Here is a 19193-nt window from a genome sequence, read left to right on the forward strand (position 1 = left end):
TAATGTGAATTTTATTAATAAATAAATATTATATATATATATATATATTTTTTTTTTCTTCATAACTTTATGTTGTCATTTTTGTATTTACAAATATTTTTTTTCAAAATATATATCCATATAAGTATATATAATATGTAAACATTTTATAAACCATATTGTATATCATGAAAATAATATATTCATATATATATTATATATATGTTTGATCTAATATCTTTTAAACACATAAAGAATGATAATATTTTTATATGGTACAAATTTGTATTAGTGTGTATTCAGAACACTATTTTTTTTTTTTTAAAATATTATTAATTTTAATAATAATTCATACATAGAAGACGTAATTTAATAATTACTATATTTATATATATTTTATGTGTGTTACCAATTACACAACATAAGAGAAAGAAAAAACAAAAAAAAACAAAAAAAAAAAAAATTCTAAATGTTGTGTAATATGAACAAATATATATACTACTACTATACACATGCGTATAAAAATTAATGTAACAAATATTTATAAATGAATAAACCATAAAATAATATTATAATAATAATAGTAATAGTAATAGTAATAACGTTTTATCGTTATTTTATTATTACTGTTTTATAAATATTTACAAATATATCAATTCAAATATATATATATATATACATATAATGTGTAATATTTTTAAATATTTTTAAAAAATTTTTTTTTTTTTTTTTTCTTCTTCCTTTTATATGGAATATCTCCTAATACATATATAATACAATATAATAATTTAATACATGAACAAAAAAATATATATTTCATTCAATACCTATTCATAAATTGCATAATTTATTATATTTTCACATTTTTATATTTATATTAAATTATTTATTCATTATATATATATATTATATACCTTTTCAATCTTTCAATAACAAAAAAGAAAAAAAAAAAAAAAACCTTTTTGAAGTCGCCAGTTTTTTTTTTTTTTTTTTTTTTAATGCAGTTGTTATACTTGTGCTAAAGAAATAAAATAATTATTTTGTTTAAATTCTTTTTTCTTTCATATAATATAGACAGGATTAATTAATATTAAATACAAAAAAAAAAAAAAAAAAAATTCACAAATTTTATAATTTTTTTTTTTTATTTTTAAAAATTATTAATATTCAAATATTGACAAATAAAAAAAATGAAAAAATAAAAAAATAAAAAAATAAAAAAATAAAAAAATAAAAAAAAATTAAAAAAATTAAAAAATTAAAAAAAACATATAAAATAAAATTATATAATATAATAAAGTAAAAATATTATATTTAACTAAAATAATATCAAAAATATATATATATATATATATATATATATATATTTTTAGACAAACGTTAATTCAAATATTTATATCTTATAAATAAATACAATATTATTTCATTTTTGCAAATAAAAAAAGGAAAAAAAAAAAAAAAAAAAACTATGTTATCATTAAAAGAATAGAAGTTAAATATTTTGTCTCGGGTAATGATATATGAATAGGATGATCAGAACTAATTCTGCCTTCTCCTATTATTGTTCCTTCACATTTGGACCATTTTAATGCTCTTTTAATACAAAATAATAATTTATCATATCCAATTAATTTATTACAACTTGATACAAATACATACCCAGGTTTTTGTATTATTCTAAAAGATACATATAAAAGTTTTTCATAAATTTTTAATGCGGATGGTAGACAATAATTATTACGTGCTAATGGAGGCGGATCTATTAAAATAACATCATATGTTTTTTGAAAAAATTTATAATTATTACTTAATAAAAATTCTATATCTTCTATATAAGTATCTGTTTTCTTCTTTTCATATATTGATAAATTTTTCATATCTGTTAAAAGTTTTTCATTCTTAACATATTCAAAATTGTTGTTATTTTGGTTTATATTTGTTAACAAATTGTTATTTGTATTTTTTTTTTTTGTATTATTGTCAAATGAAATATGTGTGTCATTTTGTTCTAATTGCATAGGAACATTCGAATTTATCAACATATATTCATTATATAATTTGTTTTCATTATTTTGTAATAGTAGATTATTTTTTTCCTCTTTTAAATCCAAAGAATTTTCACCTATAGACAACATATGGTCAAAAATATTTATCATATTTGTTCTTTTATTATCTTGTAATAATATTTGTATATTTAAACATACATGTAAAAAATTCCTAACACATCCATGAACAAAATTAATTTTGTCTAGTATATTGTTATATTGTGCTGCATGTATCCCGTTTTTTATAGCTGAATAAGAAGAATCGACACAAGTTACCTCCTTAGCACCATAATATGCTAATGTAATACCAAAAGATCCAACATATGAAAATAAATCTAGAATATTTTTATCTTTACAATAAGGAATGAGCATAGTTCTATTATATCTTTGATCATAATACCAGCCTGTTTTTTGTCCATTTAATATATCAACAAAAAAGGTTATACCATTTTCTTGAACTTCTATTGGAGATTTATATATGCCTTTATAAATTTCTTTTTTTATAGGTAACTTTTCTAATTTCCTTATTTTATTATCATTTTTTATTATAATAATATTTGGATTTAAAATATTTTCAATACTTTTCATTATAATAGGTAGTAATATATCCATCCCACTAGCATTTATTTGTACACATACTAATTTATTATATTTATCAATAATAATTCCTGGAAGAAAATCACTTTCAGCATTCACCACCCTAAAGAAGTTTTCATTATGAAATAATTCTAATCTTTTTTCATATGCTCTTCTTATACGTATATTAAAAAATTCTTCATTTATATGTTCATTTATATTTCTACTTAATAATCTTGAAGAGATTATAGAATTCTTATTATATATCCCAACACCTATATTTTCATTAAATTCATCTTTTATATTAACTAAACAAGGACTGTATATATATAACTCTTCTGCATTTTTTATATCCTTAGAATATAACCAAGGAAAACCATTTATTACGCTCTTTACGCTTTTTTCATTAAGAATTAATGTTGGCCTTTTTTTCGGATTATCTATAACACAATCAATATTACTGTGATAATATTTTCTACGACACAAACATGATATGCTTCTCTTCTTACATAATAAAATATATTTATTATTATTACAACTTTTTTTAAAATAAGAAAAAAAATAAAAACCTTCTTTAGGAAATTGAACAAAGAAGCCCATTATAATATATATCAAACCATTTTATAAATATACTTATATATTCAAACATATAAAAAATAATAAAGTTTCATATAATATATATTGTTATAAAAAAATAAAAATATATATATGCTATTTATTTTTACAAAATATTCAAATGTGATAACATTTTTGTATTTCTATATTATCCACACAAATATTTCTTTTATGATCCATTATATTATGTACCTTATTATTATATAAAATTTATTTTTTTTATAAAAATATATGTAAATGTATTATTAAAAAAAAAAATAATAATAATATAATATAATAAAATAAAAATAATATAATATTATATATATTATTTATTTATTTAAAATTTCTATATAAATTTGTAGGTATTTGTTTATTATACCTTTATTATGTTTATTTTTTTTTTTCTACCTATATAAAATTTTTTTTTTTTTTTTTTTTTTTTTTTTTTTTTTTTTTCAGGCAAATATATGAGGTCCTTACCGATTAAAAAAAATAATAATATATTTTAATATATATATAATAAAATAAAATAAAACCATTTAAATATTATCCATAAAATTAATTATTGTATATATTATGATAAATATAATTTTTACCACCATATTATATATATATATATATAATTAAAATATTTATATAATATTCAACTAATATGTAAAAAAGGTTTATAAATTTATTTAAATGACAAAATTGCATTTCTCTTATTTATGAGAGTCCCAAAAAAAAAAAAAAAAAAAAAATTGCTTTGAGATTTTAAATAAGATAATATAAAAATATATACTTATATTCATTTAAGTTGATATTAATATAAATTATAAAGGATTAAAAAAGATGAAAATATATGTATATCGATAAATATTTTGTATATGTAAAAATTTATATATTTCTTCATAATATTTCCAGAAACTTTGCATTGCTCTTTGTATAATTAAAGAAGAGAAGAAATGTATAGATCATAAGAGTATTAAAAAATTTAATATTATATGTTCATAAGTTTTTTTTTTTTTTTTTTTGTCCTTTATATACATATATATATATATATATTTAAACAGAGCAGTAGAATAATTGAATTTTTTTTATTATAAATATTATGATATATAATAATACAAAATGTATAACGGCATAGGTTTAAAAACTCCTAGAGGTTCTGGGACCAATGGATATATACAAACAAATATGGCTCATATACGTAATGCCAGAAATACAATAAGAGAATACGAACAATTTAGAAATGAAGTAAGTATGAATAATATTGTAGATAAAAAATATACTTGTGACTTTTCAATTGTTGAGCATGCTGAGAAAAGGAGAATCGAACTCGAAGTTTTATTATATGAAGAAAAAATCAGACAAGAAGGAAGTAAAAATATTGAAGAATTAATTAAGAACTATAGACAAAAGTTATATGATGAATATTATGAAAAGAAAAAGATACAAGAAAAATATAATGTACATAATAATAGAGATGCAGATCCTAATGAAAATACACATATTCTTAATGATAGGAAGAGAAAACAAGTAGAAAATTTTGAACGAGCACTGAAAATAAAGAAGAAAAACGAAAATGTTCATGTGCAAAATATAATATCTTCTAATATTCAAAGTGAAAATTATGAGAAGAAGAAAAAAAAAGAAATTAAGACAGAAAAAGAACAAAAGAAGAAAAAAAAGAAAATTAAGAAAGAAAAACATGAAAAGAACAGAAGAAAAATAAAAAAAGAAAGAAAAAAAGAAATTACTGATACAGAAAGTGAAGAAATATTATCTTCTTCAGATGAAAAATCATCCATTTCTAAGACTTCAAATGATAGTAGCTATACATCAGAGTATAGTAGTGATAATTCATATGCATCAAATAACTCCAGTGATAGTAGATCCAATTCAAAAAGTTCAAGTGAAAATAAATCCAATTCAAAACGTTCAAGTGATCGTAGTTCTAATTCAGAAAGATCAAGTGATAGTAGGTCTAATTCAAAAAGCTCAAGTGATAGTAAATCTAATTCAAAAAGCTCACGTGTTACTAAATCTAAGTCAGATAGTGATAATTCTTCATATCATTCTGATGGATCAAGCTATTCGAGATCCTCAGGTAAATCTAATAAATCCATTGATACAAACCAAAGTAGTAAAAGTAGCTCTCACTATAGTAATCATAAAACATATAAAAATAAGGAAAAAATATTAAAGAACAAAAATCATACAAAATATAAAAATATTTCAAAAAAAAAAAATAGATCAAAATATTCAGATGATTCAAATTATTCTAGTGACGATTCAAGGTATGGTCACAAACATTCAGATCGATTAAAAAGAAAAATATCAAAGCATTCTTCTTCTAAAAATAAGAGTAATAAATTGAAAAGAATAAGTTATAGTTCAGATTCAGGAACACATTCATCCTGTAGTAAGAGTAGAAACTCAAGCTATGAAAGGAAAAAAAAAAACAAAAAGATAAGAGTTAATAAAAAGGATCAGAATGATTCATATGAATCGGATAAAAGTTCAAATTCTAGTTTTATAAAAGAAGAAAAAAAAGATAAAGGAAATCATAGAAGAGATAGTTGTGTAGAACAGAAAGGAAAGAACAAACATGATTTGAAATCTAAAAAAAGAGAAAGCACAGTTAATGATGAAACTTTGAAAATATTAAGTAATATTAAAAAATATTATAATGAAAAAAAAAAAGAATCATCAGATAAAGAAAAATCTGAACGTTATGAATCTGAATATTCGAGTTCTTCCGATGAAATAAAAAAAAAAAAAAAACAGAAAGAATTAGAATATAAAGAAAAGGAGAAAAAGAAGAAAAAAAGTTCTGATAGCGTTGACTTGGATGAACTGGAGAATATAAAAGATGAATATCTAAAAAAACTAGAACAAACAAGAAAAAAGGATGATTCAACAAAGAAATATAAAGAGGATGAGAAATATAGAGTAAAAAAGGAAGAAAAGCATTCTAAAAAAAGCAAATAGGAAAATGAAAAGATATCAACAAATAGTTAAAATGTCTTATTTTTTCTGTGAATGATATATATATATATATGGGTATATTTTGATACCATTTTTAAAAAATATATATATTTTTTTTTGTTTCATCATATTTTTAAATATAATAAAAATATTATAAATAAATGTTAAAATTTTAGTTTTTTAGTTTTTTTTTTCCTTTTTTGTGTATGTATGTGTTGCTACATATATTATGTATAATTTTATTTTTGAAATTTAAAAAAAAAAAAAAAAAAAAAAAAAACTTCACAAAAAAAATAATAAAAATTAGTTGATTAAAATTAATTATATATATATAATAATATATATATTTTATATAAATATTTATATTTATTTTTCACAAAAAAAAAAAAAAAAAAATACATACATACATACATGTTTTTATAATAATTTTTCTATTTTTCAGTTTCTACTTTTATTTTTATACCACTGTAATAATCCTCCAAGTAAACTAATGGTTTCGAATTGAGCCTTATCATTATTTAATGTATTTAAGAATTGTTTATAATTATCTTGTATATTTTGATTTGTATCATTAAGATCAATCAATTTAGAATTATTAAAAAAGGCATCTCCTCCTACAGTTATCATTTTACCCTTTGTAAAATATTCTATCCACAAATTGTAGAACCATTTTAATAAAAATGTTAGTGTCCAAGCTATTGGAGCAATTATAAATAGAAATATAGAAAGAGTAAATTTATATGTATTTTTTTTTTCTAATGAAAATAATTCATTATAAAAAGGACTGACATTATGCCAATAAGGTAAATTAGTTTGAACCAAATGATAAAAATAATCTATACATACACTATCACATATAATTAATATATTTACATTTTTTTTTTCTGCAGGTATATAAAAATCATTATAAATTTCTGATCTCTTTATTTGATTTCTTAACATATTTATTTTGTCATATGTAGTTTCATTAAAAAATGATAAGAACTTTTGTTTATAATATTTATTATTCTTTTTTTCCTTTCCATAATTCATATATTTATCATACTGTTCACTATTATTAACATATGGTGGATTATAATATTTTGATTTTAATATTTTTAATAAATTAGCATGAAGGTTATATAACAAATAAAGAGCATTTTCTGTAATTAAGGCTTTATAAAAATTTGGAGAATTATATTCTAAATTATATTCCATATTATCATTATTATTATTATTATTTTTTGTTTTATTTTTTATTGTCTCTTCTTGTTTTAATTCCCTTTTTGTGGTTTGTTCCTCACTGTTAATAAGAAAGTAATACAAAATGGATAGTATTTCTTTAGGACTACTAAATAATGCTGTTCCTATACTCGTCAATTCTGTTAATCTATCCCTACCTAAACAAAAGTGTGGTATATTTAATAATAAACATTGTTGTATTATTGATATATATTGACCATTCACCTTTTTTAAATTCACATGAATAGAATCAATCATTCTTCTTTGAATTAAATTGGCTCTATTAAAGGATTTTAAAATTTTATCATAATCAACATATCCAATACCAAAAACTACAAAATCGTATTTATTTTTATTCATATGTTTTATTAAATTAAGACTTTTTATTTCTAACTTTTCTTTATTACTCTTATTACTTGGAACTACATCACACATATTAAAATTTATGTTTATATCATTCCATTTCATTTGTAACTTTTTAAACTCTATATCATTCATTTTGAATGTAACATGACCACTCACATTTTTATACCTTAACACAATACTCTTCCACATTATAAAAAGTTATATGCACATATATATATATATAATATAATAAAGTGATTTTATATTTTGTAATATTTTTCGTGTAATATTATACATATATATATATATATACTTTCAATCATATTCCATTATATAAAACCATATGTAATCTTCTTGTTTGAGAAATATTAATATTATTCTTCTAATATAATTCACATTTTGTTTTATATAACATTTTCTTTTATCTTTTACATATATATAATAATTTGAAATAATTACATTTGCGTATTTCTTATATACATCTATTTTTTTTTTTTTTTTTTTTTTCTTATGGTTCCTCCCTTTTTTTTATAATCTTTTGTTCTGTTTTAAATAGTTCATCATATAAATGATAAAAAATATATTTTTAAATTTATTATAAAAAATTATATGATTTATTACATAAATGATATTAGTGAAAAAAGAAAAATTATATTAAAACGGGTATATTTTATAATATATATTATATATATTTTCACTATATATATATATATATATATATATATATATATTTATTTATTTATATTTATATTCCAATATGTATATATTTTCGTATAATATTTCTATAGCTACACAAGTTAATATAATATCATAAAGAAAGGTAGATCTATCTTTACTTAATTTTTTATTTTTTTTTTTTTTTTTTTTTTTTTTTTTTGTGGTTAACACATCTAAATATTGAATGATTTAATATATAAAAAATATAATTAGATGAAATAAATATGTATCTATATATTAATTCTTTTAAATATACATTATTTATGTTTGTAGTGTGTATTCAATTTTTTTATATATATATTATAATAATTACCTAGTACATATATATACAAAAAAACCATGTTATGAGATAATGTAATAATAATAGGTATTTATTTTATTTCTTTATTTTTTTGTACATTAATATAAACATGTTAATAAATAACCTCAGAAAGGTTTTTATTGTTGGTTACGCTAGAACCCCCATTGGCGCATTAGGAGGAAGTATTTCTCATATACCAGTTCATAAATTAGGTTCTTTTCAAAACTGAAATAATAAAAAAATTTGTCATAGATAGAGCATAAAATATATGTGTTTATTGTTATATTTTTTTAATATATATATATATATTTACTTATATATAATTTCTTTTTTATTTTAGCTTGTGCTACTATTTTAAAAGCTCTTGAGAGAAGTCAAATAGAGAAAGAACATGTTGATTGCTTAATTTTTGGTCAATCTTTTTCTAGTGGTTGTGGTCCAGTACCTCTTCAGAAAATTGCAATATCAACGGGTACATAAAAAATATAATTATGCCCACACATATATATATATATATATATATATATATATATATATATATATTTTTTATTAATTATTTAGGTATGCATATAAACACAAAAACCCACCTTGTAAATAATCTGTGCTGTAGTGGTTTAGATTCTATTACCATTGGATATGATCTAATTAGGGGAGGCAAAGATGCTTGTATTGTAGGTTCAATGGAATCCATGTCTCAAAGTCCATATTTTTTAAAAAACCTGAGAACTGAGAAATATAGTTTAGGTAATAATATATTAAGAGATAGTATTATATATGATGGTTATGATTTTATGGTGAATAATAAAGAGTTGAAAACTAATAATACCCTAGAAATGTTTTGTAAAAAATTTAATATACCAAGAGTTGATTTAGATGAATATGTTATAAATTCTTTTAAAAGAACTGCTAATGCATATAGTGAAAATTTAATTCAACAAGAGATATTTCCATTAGTAGTACAAAAAAAGAAAAATAAAATACAAGTCGAAAAATCTGTAATAGATTCTGATGAAATATATAAAAATTATAATATAGATAAAATTTGTAATTTAAATAGTGAATCCATAATAACCAATTATAATATAGCACCATTTGCTGATGGAGCATGTGCTCTTGTATTAATGAGTGAAAATAAATTAAAAGAATTAGAAATAAACCCTATAGCAGAAATTATTACATATGATAATGCTTCTGTTTATCCGGATGAATTTCCTTTTAGTATTCCTTATAGTATAGAAAAATGTTTAAAGAAAATAAATAAATCATCTCTTGATTATTATGAAATTAATGAATTATCAGCTCTTAATGTTATTTTTGCTATGAACAAATTAAATATAGATCTATCTAATGTAAACATAAATGGAGGAGCCTTATCCTTAGGTCATCCTACTGCTGTATCTGGTTCAAGAATTGTCATGTCATTAATAACAGTTTTAAAAAATTATGATATGAAATTAGGTTGTGCTTCTATAAATAATTACCTAGGCTCATCAACATCTATTATAGTGGAAAATACATATTGATAAAAATAAATATATTTACACACACATAAAAATATATATATATTTATATGTTCCTTTATTTTTATTGTATTATAATAAAATCTTATTAAATTTATGTGGAGTTATAGAAAAAAATGAAGATTATATTATAAGAATATTAAAATGACAAAAAAAAAATAAATAAATAATAAAATAAAATAAAATAAAATGAGAGAAAAAATTAGGATATAATGAGGATATAATAAAATAATTATATATATCATAATATAAAAACACAAAAAAAAAATATTCACATAAATAAATAAATAAATAAATATATATATATATATATATATATATATACAATGAAACACTGAATGGATAATTATTTTATCAAATTGTGTAGGTAAAAATGTTAAAGAATAACGAAGAATCTTCATTTTTTATTTTCATATTTCATTCAACGAATCTATTCGCATTATATTCAATGTATTAACATCTTCCACAGAATTACTAGAATTTTCATCTGTGCTGTTCATAAGTTCCTTCTTTTTAAACAAAAATTTTTTTTTTTTTTTTTTAATTTTTTCTATAATAGTATACCTTTTTTTATTTATTTTATTTTTATAAATATAATTTGTTTTATCATAATCATTATCTTTTTTATTAATATAGTTATAATTATTTGAACAATTTGTTTTATTAAGACATTTGTCAATACAACTTTTTTTTTTCATTTGATTATTATCTGAAGCATCATTTATTTTTTCATTTTCTATATAATTGTTGTCACATTGTTCATCAGTTTGTTCTTCTATTTGTCCTTTTTTTATGTTATCATTTAAATGATTTTTTTCCTTTTCTATCTTTTCGAAATAAATTTCTTTTTGTATGCCTTTGTATATTTCTTCGTCTTCTTCTTTAGTTTCATCTTCTTCTCCTACTTCATAAGTACTTCCTTCCACAAGAAATGAATTTGTAGATTTTCTTTCTTTATCTTTTAAATTCTCATCTATGGTTTTCATATGATCTATTTTTTTCTCTAAATCATAATCATCACTATTTCTTTCTTTAATTGGTGTATCATTTTGTATCACACTAGTTGCTTTGTCATCAGAAAAGGATTGTATTATCATGGTATTTTGTTTTGCTTCTATTGGATTATTTATAGAATAATTTGTTAAGCTTATGTTTTTATTTTCTATTCGATTTGGATTATGCATGAATAAAATATTTTCATCATCTTCTCTTTTGGTTTCTAGTGCTTTATTGTCTAAATTTATATTTTTTTTATAGGTTTCGTTAGATATATGATCACTTTCTTTTTCTATTATACATTTTTCTTCTAATTCCTTTGTGTCCTCCTTTAAAAGTTTTGGGTCTTCATATTGTTCATGTTGTCCTATTTCTTTTACATTTATTTTTTCTTGTATTCCTTTTAATAATTTTTTTTTTTTTTTTTTTGAACTGTTAATTTCTTTTTTATATTTTAAATTATCTTGCTTCCATAAATATAAATCTTCTGGAAAGTTTTCCATATCATGTTCCTTATTAAAGTATAAATACTGCATATGGTCGATAAATAAATTAATTCCTTTATTATCATATTCATACATAAGAAAATTATTATTTTGTGAGGAACCATTCGTGTCATTATTTTCACTTTCTATTACAATTGTATCATTTGGGTGCGTATATAAAAAACTTTGATTGTTTAAATTATTATTTGATCCATTATACAATTTATTTTTGGATGAATTCAAATATGTAATTGTTTGTTTTTGTTGTTGTGTATTCATATTAGGTTCAACATTTGTTTCTTTTTTTTTTGATCTTGTTCCTACTACTTCAGTATTAGAATGTTCTTGTTTTATTGTTTCATTTGTATATTTCTTATCATATTTAGTTTGATATTTTTTTTCAAAAAGAGATAGAAGTATTTCGTAAATTCCTTTATTATTATGTACACTTATATTGTAGACTTCTATTGGCATAATTTTATAATTAATAATATTCTGATTTATTATTTGTTTCAATAGATTCATAAGTATTTTATTATTTTCTATATCATTTATTGTTAAAGACATTTTGTTCTTTTGTTTAATATCATTAATAAGATTATCCATTTTTTTTTTATCTTGAATATTTAAATGATCATCACTATGTTTATTATTATCATTATATGTATGTATAGATTGTTCTTTTAAAAACTCTTCCAAGGAAATATTATTTATCAAAAAATAGTTACACAATTCATCATATAAAGCATTTAGATAATAATTTAAAAAGATATTATCATTTGATAAAGCATACTGCCAAAAGGTATCATTTTTATAAACATCTATAGATTTTATATAATTTGATATACAAGGAGCTGAAAAGAAAGATGATCCATCATCAGATTTATTAGCTAGTATAATAATAGGTTTAATAAATTGTTCATTATCTTTTTTTTTTTTCTCTTCATTATTCATAGATAAACATGATAAATAAATAATGGTCTTAAAAATATGACTCTCATATTTTGAATCAATAACATAAAATATTACATCACTATCGTGATAATAACAATCATAAATCTCTATAGTATTATCTGCTGTTCCTTGTAAGTCATATATTTTGAGACAATTTTTATGTAACCTTATTTTTGTTGTATTAAAACCTAAGGCACAGTTTGAAGTACTAACATTTTTTGATAAGGATGTATTTAATATTTCATATTTACTTTTATTATTATAGCTACTAATTAAATTAAATAATGAACTTTTACCTGAGCCTCCTTCACCTATAATTAATATTTTTAAATCATCCTCATTCTGTATGTTAGAAAAAACTGACTTAATTAAAGAAAACATTTTTTTTTAATAAATATAATTAAAACTCATAAAAAAATAAATAATAAAATGCATTAACCATTATATATATATATATATATATATATATATATATATACATACATTTATGTATCTTTAATTATATATTTTTTTCTATGTGTATAACCTATTCATATAATTAAGGTCACCAAAAAATAAAAAACTTTTACAATGAATAATTACATGTAAATATCTATACATTTTATACATTTCGTAATATATATGATAATATTATAAAAAAAAAAAAATAAATAAATATGTCAACATTTTTGTAGTTTTTTCATCTTTTTCGAAAAAATAAGAAACTATATATAAAAATAAAGAAAAGGAAAAAAAAAAAAAAAAAAAAAAAAAAAAAAAAAAAAAAAATTATATATATAAAAAAATATATATATATAAATATAATATTTTAATTGTAATAGTTTGAATCAATATATTAATACATTATATATATGATATTATTAACAATATTTTGAATATATATATATATATATAATATAAAGAATAATATTAAGTATTATATATTATTCCACATACACAAATATATATATATATATTATAGTTATCCAAAAAAATTAGGAAAAAGGAAAAGAATTACAAAAGTGTTATCTATTTATAAAATCATCATTATAATAATATTTCTATATTTAATTTATTGTTCTATTAATCCATAAATAATGTGCACATGGAAATATATCTTGAATAATATTCCCTTCTGTTTTTTACCAATTATTTATTTTTAAGAATACGTTACATTTATTTTAAAATGAAGGAAAAGAAAGAAACACATAAAAATTAAAAGAATAAATTATATGATGCTCATTATAAATTATTAAGAACAATATATATATATGTGATATTCGAAAGTATTATAAGATATAATAAATTTTATTTTTTAATCATAAAATTTGAGCATTTGTTAAAATGATATATACATATATATATATATTATATATATATTTCCTTTACAATTCATTTTTTTAATAATTTCAATGTCTATAATAAGTTTTTTTGTTTGTCATAATTATATTAATATTAATAATTACAATTTATTATTAAATATAGTAATCATAAAAAATAATACACAACAACATATAATCATTTAATCAACCAAATAAACTGTTTGTAAAATTTATCAATAATTTTATTTGAGAAAAAAAAAAAAAAAAAAATTCTTAAAACAATTTTTAACAGTTTATTATACATATCTATATATACAATATTTATGTGTAATCATTACACTTTCATTTTATATTTAAGAATATTTAAAAATTATTTAAAAATTATTTAAAAATATATTTCATATTTTTTTTTTATAACCTATAAAATTATACATTGAATATTTTGAAAAAAAAACTATCTTCTCGAAATATAATTCAAATAACATATATATGTTAATATTTTAATAAAACTGTTAAATATTTAAGTATATAAAATTGTTTTATTATGAATTATTATTTTTTTTCAATTTATATAAATCTTATATTATATATATATATATATATATTTATATATATATATTCTTTGAAATACATATGAAAAAATATGTAATAATTTTTCTTAAAAAATATTTAATTATTATAATACATAACATCATATTGTTAAATAATAAAAAATATATATATTTTTTTATTTTTTTTTATTAAATAATCCATATATTATATACATATATAATATATACCCCTTTGAGCGTAGATAGAATATATATATATATACTTTACATAATATTCATGAATAATATATATTATTATATCCCCTCCTTTTCTTATAGTGCTCTATATTCAAATTCTCTACAATAATGTTTATATAAGAAAAAAATATATAATTTCAATATTTTTTATTTGCACTGAAAAGTTAAATAAGCAAATAAATGTTAGTTACAATATATTATTGTATAACTAAGAAATATATATAATATATGAACTTCCCTCTTTTTTTTTTTTTTTTTATAAAAATATAATTTATTGTGTATATAAACATATTATAATATTATATATATTTTTTTAATGCATATATATTATATATATATATATATATGTAATAAATAATATACTTATTTCTATGGATATCCTTATTTTTTTATGTGTATATAAAAAGTAATACGAATATAAAAAATTATTTTCATAAATATATATAAATTTTTAAAAAATTGTAATATATTTATTATTATATAATAATAATATATATATATATCTTTTTACCTATATATAAAATATACATTTTTATGGATCTTACTATATATAATATATATATATGCATATATATAAAAAATATAATATTTTTAACATTATTTTTTTACATACTTTGTAATATCATTAAGAGTTTATAATAAAATATATATTTAATGTATATATGATGTATATATTATATCATTTTATATATTATGTAAATGTACATATTATATATAAGTATGTTCTTTTTTTTAATAATAAGCACAGTTTTTTGTAACATATATATAACATTTTTCTTATAAATTTTATTTACGTATAAAAAAAAAAAAAAATACATTTACTATATAATTTATATGTTTTTTATTTATATGTAAATTTTTATTTTTATTTATGTTTTATTTAATTATTTTTTTTTTTTTTTATCTTTTATACAATTTAATATTATAAAAACAAGAAGATATATTTTATAAATAATATATATACTAATTTTTATAATAAAAATGATAATTATAAGAAAAAAAAAACTGTTGAATAAGTTATATAATAAAAATATTAAACATCAGCAAAATTATATTTTGTGAAAATTAAATATTCTGTATTATTTTTTTTTTTTTTAAAAACAAATTTTAAAATTTATATATGAATAATAGAAAAAATAAAGAAATTATATAATTATATCTTGTTTATAAAATTAATAAGAAAATAATAAAAAAAGGATTTGTAAATACTTTTTATATTAATATTAAAAAAAATAAAATACATACAATATATATACATATATATATATATATATTTATATATATATATATTATATTAATATATATTTATTTTTAAAAAAGTAATTTCTTGCTTATATTAATATTATTTAAATATATATATATATATATATATTTATATATTTATATATTTATATTATCGAAGAAAAAAATTTATAACACATATATAATTTATTTATAAGAAAAAAAAAAAACTGATAGCAAAATGGTGAACTTTACAGTAGATCAAGTTCGTGAGATCATGAACAAAACCAAACAAATTAGGAACATGTCTGTTATAGCACATGTCGATCACGGGAAATCAACATTAACAGATTCTCTAGTTTCTAAGGCTGGTATTATATCTAGTAAGAATGCTGGAGATGCTCGTTTTACTGATACTAGGCAAGATGAACAAGAAAGATGTATTACCATTAAATCGACTGGTATATCTATGTATTTTGAACATGATTTAGAAGATGGAGAAGGAAAGAAACCCTTTTTAATTAACCTTATTGATTCTCCAGGGCACGTCGATTTTTCATCAGAAGTTACTGCAGCATTAAGAGTTACAGATGGTGCTTTAGTTGTTGTTGATACTATTGAAGGTGTATGTGTACAAACTGAAACTGTTTTATATCAAGCCTTAGGAGAAAGAATTAAGCCTGTATTACACGTTAATAAAGTTGACAGAGCTTTATTAGAATTACAAATGGAAGTTGAAGATATTTATCAAACATTCGCTAGAACTATTGAAAGTGTTAATGTCATTATCTCTACCTATACTGACAAATTAATGGGTGATATTCAAGTATATCCAGAAAAAGGTACTGTATCTTTTGGTTCTGGTTTACAAGGATGGGCATTTACCTTAGAAACCTTTTCAAGAATCTATTCCAAAAAGTTTGGTATCGAGAAAAAGAAAATGATGCAACGTTTATGGGGTAACAGTTTTTATGATGCCAAAACTAAAAAATGGTCTAAGAATCAACAAGAAGGATATAAAAGAGGTTTCTGTCAATTTATTATGGAACCAATTTTAAACTTGTGTCAATCTATCATGAACGATGATAAAGAAAAATATTCAAAAATGTTAACAAATATTGGTGTTGAATTAAAAGGAGATGACAAATTATTGACCGGAAAACAACTTTTAAAAAAAGCTATGCAATTGTGGTTACCAGCAGGTGATACATTATTAGAAATGATTGTTACACACTTACCTTCTCCAGCTGATGCACAAAAATACCGTGTTGAAAACTTATATGAAGGTCCAATGGATGATGAAGCAGCTAATGCCATCCGTAATTGTGATCCTAATGGTCCATTAATGATGTATATATCAAAGATGGTTCCTACATCAGATAAGGGTAGATTTTATGCTTTTGGTCGTGTCTTTTCAGGTACTGTTGCAACAGGACAAAAAGTTAGAATCCAAGGACCACACTATGTTCCAGGTGAAAAAACAGATTTGTATGAAAAGAATATTCAGAGAACTGTTTTAATGATGGGTAGATATACTGAACAAGTACAAGATGTTCCATGTGGTAACACATGTTGTTTAGTTGGTGTAGATCAATATATAGTAAAATCAGGTACTATTACTACATTTAAAGAAGCTCACAATATTGCTGATATGAAATACAGTGTCTCCCCTGTCGTGCGTGTTGCTGTCAAACCAAAAGATAGTAAACAATTACCAAAATTGGTTGATGGTCTTAAGAAATTAGCAAAATCTGATCCATTAGTTTTATGTACTACCGATGAAAGTGGAGAACACATTATATCTGGTTGTGGTGAATTACATATTGAAATATGTTTGAAAGATTTAAAAGACGAATATGCACAAATCGATTTTATTGTATCTGATCCAGTTGTCTCATACAGAGAAACAGTAACAGAAGAATCTACCATAACTTGTTTAGGAAAATCTCCAAACAAACACAACCGTTTATTCATGAAAGCTTATCCATTAGCTGAAGGTTTACCAGAAGCTATAGATAAAAATAAAGTATCAGATAAAGATGATCCAAAAACCAGAGCAAACTACTTACATAGCAACTTTCAATGGGATAAGAACTTAGCTCTTAAAATATGGGCATTCGGTCCAGAAACTATTGGTCCTAACTTGTTAACAGATAACACAAGTGGTATTCAATATATGAACGAAATTAAAGTACATTGTGTTGCAGCTTTCCAATGGGCATCCAAAGAAGGTGTTTTATGTGAAGAAAATATGAGAGGTATTGAATTCAGAATGTTAGATGTTCATATGCACGCTGATGCTATCCACAGAGGTGCTGGACAAATTATGCCTGCATGTAAAAAATGTATATATGCATGTGAATTAACAGCTTTCCCAAGATTAGTTGAACCAATCTATCTTGTCGATATTAGTTGCCCACAAGATGTTGTTAGTGGTGTTTATGGTGTTTTGAACAAAAGAAGAGGTATTGTTATATCAGAAGAACAAAAATTAGGTACTCCATTATTAAAAATTCAATCTCACTTACCTGTCTCAGAATCATTTGGTTTCACCTCAGCTTTACGTGCTGCTACATCTGGTCAAGCTTTCCCACAATGTGTCTTTGATCACTGGTCTGTATTATATGACGATCCATTTGATTCAAACAAAAACTCATACAAAATTATTATGAACATTAGAGAAAGAAAAGGTATTAAAGTTGAAATGCCACAATTAGATCAATATTTAGATAAACTTTAAAAAACCTTCATTTTTTTTTTCCACAACAAAAAAAAAAAAAAAATATATGTAAATGAGTTTTATAATATATATTTAAAATTACTTATATGTAAATTAAGATAAATCTATATATTATTTTATATAAAAAAAAAGTAGCACATATTAAAGAACAAAACAATATATATATATATATAAATACAAATACACGGTAATATTATATATAAAATAAAGCATATTTCAAAAGTATTCATATTATTTTTATATACAAAACATGTATATATATTTAATATTTTATTTTATTTCATTATCGTTATTTTATTTTTGACAATTTTTTATCATTTAATGTATAATGTTTTATTTTTTCACTCACTACATATATATATATATATATATATATATATATATGCTAATGAACTAATAATAATCATATATATTTTATAACTTATATTTTTAACTGA

At 19.9% G+C, this 19193-nt stretch overlaps 6 protein-coding genes across 6 annotated transcripts; 3 read left to right on the plus strand and 3 right to left on the minus strand.

Annotated features, from left to right (window-relative positions):
• Positions 1-1445: 1445 nt before the first annotated feature.
• On the minus strand, positions 1446-3200 carry PADL01_1450600 (S-adenosylmethionine-dependent methyltransferase, putative; the record flags this gene model as incomplete). Its single annotated transcript, XM_028684795.1, has 1 exon — positions 1446-3200. One exon carries the CDS (start codon positions 3198-3200, stop codon positions 1446-1448), a length of 1755 nt encoding a protein of 584 aa, XP_028540837.1.
• A 1107-nt stretch (positions 3201-4307) lies between these two features.
• Positions 4308-6170, plus strand: PADL01_1450700 (conserved Plasmodium protein, unknown function; the record flags this gene model as incomplete). The annotated part of the gene is made up of 1 exon (XM_028684796.1): positions 4308-6170. One exon carries the CDS (start codon positions 4308-4310, stop codon positions 6168-6170), a length of 1863 nt encoding a protein of 620 aa, XP_028540838.1.
• A 435-nt stretch (positions 6171-6605) lies between these two features.
• Positions 6606-7943, minus strand: PADL01_1450800 (conserved Plasmodium protein, unknown function; the record flags this gene model as incomplete). The annotated part of the gene is made up of 1 exon (XM_028684797.1): positions 6606-7943. One exon carries the CDS (start codon positions 7941-7943, stop codon positions 6606-6608), a length of 1338 nt encoding a protein of 445 aa, XP_028540839.1.
• Positions 7944-8860: 917 nt separating this feature from the next.
• Positions 8861-10274, plus strand: PADL01_1450900 (acetyl-CoA acetyltransferase, putative; the record flags this gene model as incomplete). Its single annotated transcript, XM_028684798.1, has 3 exons — positions 8861-8963; positions 9092-9223; positions 9313-10274. The coding sequence occupies 3 exons, from the start codon at positions 8861-8863 to the stop codon at positions 10272-10274; spliced, it is 1197 nt and encodes a 398-aa protein (XP_028540840.1).
• A 407-nt stretch (positions 10275-10681) lies between these two features.
• PADL01_1451000 (conserved Plasmodium protein, unknown function) lies at positions 10682-13087 on the minus strand (the record flags this gene model as incomplete). The annotated part of the gene is made up of 1 exon (XM_028684799.1): positions 10682-13087. The coding sequence occupies one exon, from the start codon at positions 13085-13087 to the stop codon at positions 10682-10684; it is 2406 nt and encodes an 801-aa protein (XP_028540841.1).
• A 3170-nt stretch (positions 13088-16257) lies between these two features.
• Positions 16258-18756, plus strand: PADL01_1451100 (elongation factor 2; the record flags this gene model as incomplete). The annotated part of the gene is made up of 1 exon (XM_028684800.1): positions 16258-18756. The coding sequence occupies one exon, from the start codon at positions 16258-16260 to the stop codon at positions 18754-18756; it is 2499 nt and encodes an 832-aa protein (XP_028540842.1).
• Between the last annotated feature and the right edge of the window lie 437 nt (positions 18757-19193).

The sequence above is a fragment of the Plasmodium sp. gorilla clade G2 genome (genome assembly GCF_900097015.1).
Source record: "Plasmodium sp. gorilla clade G2 genome assembly, chromosome: 14".
Taxonomy (NCBI): Eukaryota; Apicomplexa; class Aconoidasida; order Haemosporida; family Plasmodiidae; genus Plasmodium; species Plasmodium adleri (nom. inval.).